General features: G+C 37.3%; 1 protein-coding gene across 1 annotated transcript in view; it reads left to right on the top strand.

Annotated features, from left to right (window-relative positions):
* Positions 1-6,314, top strand: part of LOC103803042 (vesicular inhibitory amino acid transporter-like) — a 24,884-nt gene extending 18,570 nt beyond the window's left edge. Inside the window, exon 2 of the mRNA XM_009075576.1 lies at positions 5,163-6,314. Coding sequence (XP_009073824.1) covers positions 5,163-6,314 — 1,152 coding nt within the window. The remainder of the gene's footprint in view (positions 1-5,162) is intronic.
* Positions 6,315-10,590: the final 4,276 nt, after the last annotated feature.

Genomic DNA, 10,590 nt, shown 5'->3' with positions numbered 1-10,590 from the left:
AAGATGAAATAATTTTCTCTTTTTTTTTTCTTTTTAGGATTACTTTTCACTCCATTTTATTTCATTGTCTTTTAGCATGTCTCAGCTCTGACTGTGATTTGATCTTCTCTACTTTTTACTTACCTTTCAATCTGATTTGCTTTTTCAAAATGTCATATTTCAGGTTAAAACAATCTATGAAATGAAACATTTTATTTGGGACTAAAAAGTCTTAAAACTACATTTAAGGAATTTTGGTATTTTTCTCAGAGTGCTTGGTTGTGTTCATTTATCCATTTTTCTAAACACATTCTATTCCCTGGGGAGGTGCTTGCCCTGGGGTGAAGGAGTATGATGGTGGTATGACAGCAGAAAGTCCATTTTTTGCATTCAGCACTGATCCAGATGTCAAGCACTTTTAAATAAGCAGCCAGCCTTGCTAGTGTAGGAGACACACATGAATTTCAAATATTGCAGCCAAACCATCAAAAAAATATTTTTCAAGTGCAGATGTTATCTTGTTCTGCATGTTATGTGTTGCAGGTGGATTAGTGCTTCCTGGTGGTACCTGTCATACCTGGATGCTTCCACATGGGGGTATTCTGACAAGGCGAATGGATAGCTGCTAGCTGAGCCTGACCTTTTCCTATATGCCCTTTCCACTCTTATACTTGCTATTTCTTCAAAGTCTGATCACCAGCTGAGCCCTCGGGTCTTCCTTCTTCCTTGGCCCAGCTGCCTATGGCTAAGTCTGCTCTGAGTGTTTGACAAGGACCTCCATCCAGGCACATGTATTCAGTCATTGACAAAAAACTGTCCACTTCCATCCTGAAGTGAACACACTCAAGTCTTGCAAATGTCTTAGGAGACAAGGGAAGATGCAGTCTGCTAGGCAAGCTGTGTTCCCTTCCTAGACGGGGTGGATGGAGTGATGGCAAATAATGCAACCACTCAACCTGTTCCATAACAGAGGACTGTTTCAAAAACTCCCTCTCTGCTGTTCCCAGCTGTGTGAAAGCTTATTCCCTGTGCTATCCTATTTTGTAAACAGACCACCTTAAAGCAGCATATTTAGAGCTAACTTATTTGACTTTGCTCTAGAACAGTTGGAAATAAAACCACTCAAGCAGGAACACTTCCCAGACAGAACACTAGGAGCTGGGAGGCAATTTAGGGTACAGTTCCTTTAGCTGCTCATTTTTAATTGATGCCTCACAGCTAAGGTCCTCTGTGCCATAATTCAAACATGAGAACACGGGATCCGAAGACTCAATAAAAGCAAGTGCTGGGGCCATGCTGGACCAATTAGGCATTGACAAATGGTGCAGAAATTACCTGAGTCCCTGTTCGACTAGCAAGGAATCAGTGAAATATTGTCATGTTCTGTCTGCATTCTCTGAGCACTCACTTCTCATGAGAGAGGCACCAAAGCCACCTTCAGCAGTATCCATGAAAGGATTTCTTTATGGAGGAGGAATTTTCCACATTTAAGTCACTTTAAGCAATGCTTTAAGGTTGCTGCAAACTAGAGAACACAGAATGATGCCTATACCTGTTATATTACATAGCAAACCAAGAAATTATTAAAGATATCTTTTCTAAACTACACTATTTAAACTTGATAATGTTCAGGAAATTGTCCAAACAGAAAGTATTGCTTTTGGAGAGGTAAGAACAGGAGATCAAACACAAAACAAGTTTTGAAGTCTACAAGGTGACCTTTGTTCTTCGCATTCTTCTGGCCATCACTTACATTTTTGGCTATTTTGTAGAAAATTGACAATGTGCTGGTACACAAAACTTCGTCTTTAGGGATTTCTTTTCTTTTAAAGGAAAAAAGGTTTCTGGCAAGGCAGGAAAAGCACTGTCACTTCACCACATGCATACTTACTCTATTGGCATGTTCAGTGTTCTCCCATTTCTCTCTAGTAACCATGTTCTATATCCAAAAAACTGCAAAACCACTTTTGTCCACAACGTTTGCTTTCTATTAATAACAGAGAGCTAAAGCTTACCATCTCTGGGAAAAAAAAAAAAAGTCAAAGACATCAGCTGAATGGAAAACTTACAGTTTCTGTAGAAATGTTCAACTTGGAAATTCTAAACTCTAAACTTTGAAATAGGCAACCACTGATAGATAATTCTAAGAAAGAATAGCAAAAATGGGTTTGTGTAACACAGTATGAATTCACAACATGAAGAAGAAATCAACCCAAATCCCCCCATCACTATCATCCTGTGGTCTGTGTTAGGTACTGAATTAAATTCTTTGTTATAAACAACAGCAAAGAGACGTTAGAGGTCAGAATTATGTTCTAGTCTGATTAAACTAACAATTAAGCATGGAAAAGCGTATACCTGTGGGGAGGACTGTAAATGGCTGTCTAAAGTGATAACATCTCTCAAAGTCTTCTGCTCTGGTTTAGGTTGAGGCTAGTCATAAAAACGTTAATAGACTAAATTCAGCAGGGGGCAAGCCATTGTGTGGGTAAGGCGTGTGCTGACACTTACCTGCAGTTTAATTAGACAGTGACCCTTCGGGTCAGCAGACACTGCTTGAACTCCCAATTGCAGGTTAAGCAGCAAAATAATAATGTTGTGAGTATGGAACAAATGAGATAAGCTTGGTACGAACTGCAAGGGACTGAGAAAACATCATTGTTCTTAGGTTAATAAGGAAGATGACTCTGTGGCTTTATCTTCCTGATTTTTTCATAGGCTTGGTTTATTTGTGATGCTTTTAAACTCAATCCATTATGTAAATATTCCCCAAGGATTGTTTTCATAGGAAAGAAACCAAGCTCAGTTCTTTAGGCAGCTATCTAACTTGCCAGTCAGCAAAAGCCACAATTAAAAATGTCATGATATCAAAAGCTACCATTACATGTGCACTACCTGCATCCTGCATACAGCCAGATATCTAGTCTTCTGAAGAAAGTAGACAGTTAGATGGAAGAAATGGTAGTATTTTAAACACTTCTGTGAGGTTCATGTACAAAAGAAATGCTAATTACACTGCAAACTAATTGGGTCATGAGACTTGCATTATAATGGAGCTAAGACATTGAGTGGAGAGATTTGGGTGACTAAGTACCACAAGCTGTGTAGTTGAAAGTCCCATCTCCTAAATGAGATTGCATCTGTGACTTATACAAAACCAATGCTACAAATAAAGTCATTGAAAACAATCAAAAAGGTTTCTAGTCAGTAACTTTTTTAATATATCAGTAATAACTGAGGTACATCTGTTTCAACATGTAAAGGCATCGACTTTTTTAACCAAAATGTACCCAGGAGTGTATTTAATATGATTCTTCCAGTTCTAATTCTGCTGAAAGCTGAATCTATTTGCATCTAGAGTAAAGACTGGTGAATTAGGCATTGCAGCTCATTCATATGATGGACGCTCCATTTTTCTCATTGACTTAGAGAAAAAACACAGTTCCTATTTAAGGATTTCTAATCTTCCTTTTCTGGCTGAGACTCACCCCACAATCTGCCCAAAAAGAACTGCTATTTTGTGGCTGGAAGAGAAGGAGAATACTTTTTATACATTGATGATTATTTAGTGTTCGAAAAATTGTCTCTTTTCAGAGCCCTCCTTATGGATCAGGCTTGGAAGTACTTGTATCACTTAGAAATGGGGTGCTAGGTATAAGACCTACAAAGCTGAGACAGGCATCTGCCTTCTTGATGAGCTCCTAGATTGCCCTCACAGAAACTGTCAGATGAGTATAAAATCTGAGGGAGTTGATAGAAAAGGCCAAAGGCAGAGGCATGCCTGAAACTCTGGTCCCGACATGGCCTCATAGTCACGAATGAGGGTGGAAAAGTCTGAAATAAAGATTTAGACCATTAAACTCACTTCTTCTGCTTTGGCTCCTGAAAGCAGTCAACTACCCACTCAGGATGTGAGAAAAGAGGGATTTGCCCCTTCTGAGAGGAGGCCTGTTTCTGCTGGGGATTTGTGGGTTTTGATGAGCCGATGGGCTTGCTCAGGTTAGGTCAGAAAAGAGTCTAGATGGGTTTGATCCAAATCAAGTCATCCTTTGCAAGAAGGTGAGAATAGCAAACATGAACACAAATGCTCATTATTTCATCATGTCGTCGGTGCTGTAAGAAATGTTGAAATAAAAATTCTGTAGAACTAGTTAACTGTATTTTGTTTCCTCCCTACCTTTTTCAGACATCATGAATAAAAACACCTGACCAGTCTGGCTAATGTGCATTGTTTAATTTCAGTTTTGTAACATAAAAGAGAATTGTCACAGAAATATCTTTCTTAAACTGGATCTTTTTATTAATAACTATTGTTCAAGGGTTTTGTTGGTTTTGTGCTGATGGAAATGAAACCACATAAAAGTGTAATTTGTCCTTTCATACAGAGAAGAAAGAGGGAAAAAGACAAAGAAGTGCACAGAATGTTCTGTGAAACTAAAATGCCACTTTTTTCTTTTACTGCCTAAAACAAGTAAAACTCAGTTCCTTTCAGAAAGTGTTTAGAGAAAAGAATGCCTATTTGTTTTGCATGCATTTTTAAACAAGTAAATAAGTTTGCACAGTCTAGAATCTCAGCTGTGAGAAGAATCACTTTAGCAGTGGACTTAGCAAGAGCAAAGGCCACATGAGGAAAATGGAAGCTGCAAAGGAAACACAAGCATAGTCTGATGCACTCTAATGCGATTTTCTCTCCAGAGGTCTGTTAACAATTTTTGGAATGAAGAGAATTGTCATTACTGGATATATCTACACTGCTATTTTTAATTGGAATGAAACTTGTGCAGATGATGCTACAGTTGCTTAATTTTACTGACATTGAACCTGTTTCATTAATATGCATGTTGACTGAATAACTAACTATGAACCTTCTAAAATGTTCTTCTAATCACATCAGCGTTAAATATTAACTAGAAACCTGACTATCATTCAGTCACATTACCTTTTTCCCAGCTTATCGTTATGTGTGTGTCAATTGGAGCAGTTATTTTGCTGATAATTTCATTTATCATAAATAAACACATTTCTCATGATTGTTCCTTACTTAGCTGAACGTAGCAGTACTTACGCCATGCAGCTAGGTGAAAGTATTGTTCAATGGAGGACAGGTTTGGGAGTGCAGCTTCTAGTAAACATTTTGCCTCAGGGATTTTGTGCTATCTTTTCTTTCTCTTTTTCCTCTTCAGGGAATATTTGTCCTAGGACTGCCGTATGCTCTTCTCCACAGTGGATACAGTGGCCTACTTCTTATTGTCTTGGCTGCAGCATTATGCTGTTACACAGGCAAAATTCTAATCGCTTGCTTGTATGAAGAAAATGAAGATGGGCGACTGATAAGAGTGAGAGACACATATGAAGATATTGCGAATGCCTGCTGCAAAAAGCTGTGTCCCAGACTAGGTGGCATAGTTGTCAATGTGACCCAAGTAGTGGAACTGATCATGACATGTATTTTGTATCTGGTTGTTAGTGGGAACTTGCTGTCACATAGCTTTCCATATGTACAAGTGACTGAGAAAACTTGGTCTGTAATTGCATTTGTTATGCTGTTGCCTTGTGTATTTATCAGAACTCTCAAAATTGTTTCCAAACTCAGCCAGCTGTGCTCCTTGGTTCATTTTGTTATCATCCTTGTGGTGATGACTTACTGTCTCACACAAATACATCAGTGGTCCTGGGCAAAATTCAGACTCTCCACTGAGTTTGAGGACTTCTTGGTCTCCGTGGGGGTGATCATTTTCAGTTACACTTCACAAATATTTCTTCCCACACTTGAAGGTAACATGAAAAACCCAGAGGAATTTAGGTGCATGCTGAATTGGACTCACTTTTTTGCCTGTGTCTTGAAAACAACATTTGCACTGACTGCTTTCTTGACCTGGGGTGAAGAGACAAAGGAAGTTATTACTGACAACCTGCCATCATTTCTTGAAACCCTAGTGAATTTATGTCTCTTAACCAAGGCTCTTCTTTCTTACCCCTTGCCCTTTTTTGCAGCCACAGAAATTGTGTATTCTTGTATTTCTAAAGGCAACCATTCCAATTACAGATCTCCACTACTGGCTCTGAGTGTAAGAGGCTCATTTCTCTTGTTAACTCTGCTGATGGCCATGTTCATACCACATTTTGCCCTGTTGATGGGTTTATCAGGCAGCATAACTGGTGCTGCTATGACTTTTCTTCTTCCTTCTGTCTTCCATTTAAAACTTAAATGGAAAAAACTGTCCTTCTTAGACAAATGTGCAGATATCTCTGTTTTTATTTTGGGCTTCCTTTGTAGCCTTGCAGGCATAGTTTGCTCAATAAAAGGGCTGCTTGAAGTATTTGGAGGACTGTGAAGGATTTCCTGAAAGGCAAATAAGGACCAAATCTTATAAATGCTTTTACCCTGTTAGTCAGTGTATAAGAGATTTTGTCACTAGGTAGAATTAAGCAAATGCTCAAATGTTTGCAAAATGTAAAAGTATGTGGCTCTAAGCCAATTGAAAAATAACTTTCATAGCCAAAAAGTGCAAAACTAAAAATGTTGGGAGCAAAGAAGGTGTTGGAGATGGCTTAGCATGAAAATAACTTTAAAATAATCCCATATGGTTTTATTCATACATGTCATGCACATCCTAAAATTACTACTGCAAGTAATTCCACCAATTTAACCAGAATTCTTCATAGGGTTATACAGTGTTCAGTCTCACAGCTATCAAAGCTAGCTTACAGGATGTGATAGAGTTAGAGAGAGCTATTATTGTGAATGGATGAAATACTATTTCATATTATTGGTAGAATGTAATTTAAATGTGAACAGAACAAATCAGTGAATTTTGGGGGTTTATGTAAGACAAATTCTTCTACATGTTTGTTAAATGAATAGGCAAAAATATAGCTCAGTTTACAAGAGCTTTGGAAGCCTGCTGTTATCATGAGTTCAAATGGGAAAACAGACAGAGTAAAAGAGGCATTCTAACAGCTCAAAGTCATAGAAAAATGAATTTGTTCGGAAGTAAGCTATAGCCAGTGGCTGCAGCTTTTCTGTAGGTCTAACTCCTAAGATTCATGCCCCTGCAATGCAGCTCTTCTATTGGTTGGGTTACAAGAAATCATGGAATCATAGAATCAACTGGGTTGGAAGAGACCTCAAAGATCATCGAGTCCAACCCTACCGTCGTCACTACCCCATGGCACTAAGTGCCACATTCAGTCTCGTCAAATCTCACTGGTAGCATGAAAAAGTTAACTTGCAGTTCACTTAACCTCTTAGGAAGGAAATTTCTTTGATCTGTGTATTTTATCTGACTCTATTAAAAGCTCAATAGATTAAATCAAGTTCAATAAACAGACATGAAGTTAACTTCCTGTACCATTTGGTAGATCTCTAGCTTTAAAAGATATTGGCTTAATAAAAAGATCAGCATTGCAATGTATTTTACATTAGTGATAAAACATTATGACAAGAAGCAATCTAATCAGAGTCCTCTAATGAATACATACCATCTTATTGTACTAAATCTCTGTTATATTAGGTAATTAAAGTAGTGATTTGAAAGAAGAAAGTGTGCATTTTTGTTATGAACAATTTCGCACAACCTGCTACTGTGTCATATGAAAAAGTCTTTGCATGTCAACATAAGACTGGATGATAAAGAGCCTAGTAGTAAGTGCTTAAATAAACTGTTTTGCTATGTAGTATCTTAGCATTAATGCTTCTGTCCTGTGTGAGCAACAGTTGCCTCCCAAATCTAATTTGCTGAACCATAAATAACATGCAATTAAACTAAAGAGTGGAGTCCTGAAAAGCCTTGTATATCACTCTGTTCCTTCCTTGTCTGCTAACATACTCTTGTCATGTGGAATAGTAATGAAAAGTTTATTAAAACAGATTAATTGCACAACTATAACATCATTACTGTGGAAATAACTATTCTCTCAAAGTTTTATTACTTTGGTGCAATTGGTCAAATTCTGCACTTGAATCCACAACAATTAATTGATACTAAAATATGTGCTGGAGCGAGTAGGAGGTACATATTTTTAAGGCGACATTTTATTTTTATGTAAAATGTAAAAAATGCATTACTCGTTGAAGTAGTTGAAAGCTTGTTATTAGTCCTGTGATACAATCAGAAGGATATTATTACTTGGATGATTAATCAAAGGGTATCATTACTTTTTGTGTGGAGAAGTTTCACAGATATACAAACATGCAGGAAGAGTATTTGTTCTAATTATCCTGTATAAATCTCTGAGGACAGAGGGAGGCTGTCCAAAGAGTTTTGTAAAACTCCTTTCAGTTAATTTGCTTAAAAATCCTACACAAGCATACAAATCGTGATTTTTCCTACATCTACTTTTATTTAATGTGTTTTTTCTAACTCTTCAGAAAATGTTGGAAATGCCTCAGTGCACTTGCTGTTGAGAAAAGCTTGAAAACAGGATAAGCACTTCATATGAAAGTTTTAGGAATTCCCTGGATCATCAGTGTGATTCAAAACTGACTTTCTTTGGACTTTCCAATAAGCCAATGCCTGTTCCTGTCAAGACAAAGATGGTCATTCCCCACTTAGTTATGCTCTCTCACTTATGTAATATTTTTCCTACAGATGTAAATGATTCCTGCATTATAATATATGTATTTTTATTGTCCTTATTTAATCATTTATATAATCTCTGTTAACAACAGGGAACACCAAAGGCTATGATTAAAAATTCCATACAACTGTAAATGCACAAGAGTGAAAGTCATCCAAGTGCAAGGCCTCAAGAAGTCATTTACAGAGGCCACTAGATTAAGAGAGAAATCGTAGTTCAAGATTCTCTTTTTGTGGCCAATGATCAGCAATTTTGAAGTGTGCCATTGATGTGGAACACAAAAGCTGTATGAGCTTCTCTTTAAAACTATGGCCAGACATCTTGATGAGAAACTATCTTCTGGGGGTCAACATTAAATTAACCTCCCAACTTGGAAAGGCAGAGATACACACCCTACAGATTAAGCCTGAACATGGTGCCCAGCACATGATAAAGGCAAATATAGATATTAATGATGTAAGGCCAACTTACTGGATTTCATTTCCTAAAACACATGATTGCATATTTTTAGATATAAATTTATTTCTGAATATTTTCCAATGGCAAAATTCTATTAATAATACACCTAAAATCTTTGCAACTTTCTACATTAGACATTAAAATACCATCTATAAAATATGTTCAGAGAATCTGGAAAGGTGGTATTATTATCAATTATGATACAGAAGGAACTGCATTTATCTATGTAATGACTACTAGGTGTTTTTGTCACTAAATTTATACTACCAATCATTAGAATCACTGAAGCTAGGAAATTAAAGGACTGACTAAATGTTAATCTATTATTTTGGCCACTCCTGGATTATTCATTGTAATATGATGGTGCTTTATCAAAATTAATTCTGAAAGCAAACAACCAACAGTAGTGAACATGAAGAAAATGCTAAGGAACAAATTATGTGCTGAAATAAAACATTTTCAAACAGTCTTGCTTCATTTGTTCTGCCAGTAGAAGTATGAGTAGAGGAACCTGTTTCTTTTCAGCAACAATTACACAGGCATTGCCCAAAATGCTTCTCCAATTTTCTAGGGATAGCAATATGTCTCTGTTCTAGCCAGGACAGGGTTAACTTTTGCAGCAGCCAAGAAGGGCACTATAGGACCCTGGGGTTGTTCCATCCCACCTCATGTCATGCAGAGGGGACAGAGGGGCCGGGGATACCCTGTCTGTTCTGGCTCTGGTTTGGTTGGGTGCAGTGTGAGCGTTGGGGCAGTGCCTGGTTACACATGGTGAGTCGTTCACCTGTCTTGTACACTGTTATTAATATAGTTGTTACTGCTAATTTTCTTGCATCATTGCTGTTTCTTAGCAAATTGTTCTATCTCAGCCCATAATCTTTACCTTCTGTGCCTCCAATTCCTTCTATCCCACTGGAGGCATGGGGGGGTGGGGGAGTGAGTGAGCAGTCAGTGTTTTGGGGGGTTTCAGTGGGAAACACTAAATTGGGAAATATCACTCCTAAACCATGACACTATATCAACACCAAACCCTGCATTCCCAGTTCTGAAAGCAGTCATGCAGATTTAAGACAATCAGATTACTCTAAAATTAAAATATAGGCTCAACTAAGGTATCTCTTGCAGGTAAACTGAGGGATTTCAAGTGTTTATTTATGAAGGCTTTTCAAAGTTTAAATCTGAAGTTAGAGTCAAAACTTCGTTCTTACTGACTCAGTGGAATTATAATCATTTACTTCAGTGGACCAAGGCTATAACATCCATGGTCCATTAGCAATACTTAATTTAATTTTGTACCAAAGCTTGGTCATCGCTTTATTTCATTGCTGTAGTTTCTTTTCCTCATTATTCTATCTTTTCTTTTTCCAAAAGTTTAAATCTGAAGTTAGAGTCAAAACTTCGTTCTTACTGACTCAGTGGAATTATAATCATTTACTTCAGTGGACCAAGGCTATAACATCCATGGTCCATTAGCAATACTTAATTTAATTTTGTACCAAAGCTTGGTCATCGCTTTATTTCATTGCTGTAGTTTCTTTTCCTCATTATTCTATCTTTTCTTTTTCCAGTGAT

The sequence above is a fragment of the Acanthisitta chloris genome, unplaced genomic scaffold (assembly GCF_000695815.1).
Source record: "Acanthisitta chloris isolate BGI_N310 unplaced genomic scaffold, ASM69581v1 scaffold155, whole genome shotgun sequence".
Classification (NCBI taxonomy): domain Eukaryota; kingdom Metazoa; phylum Chordata; class Aves; order Passeriformes; family Acanthisittidae; genus Acanthisitta; species Acanthisitta chloris.
The sequence above is the reverse complement of the archived record's forward strand: the minus strand, read 5'-3'. Positions and strand labels throughout refer to the sequence as shown.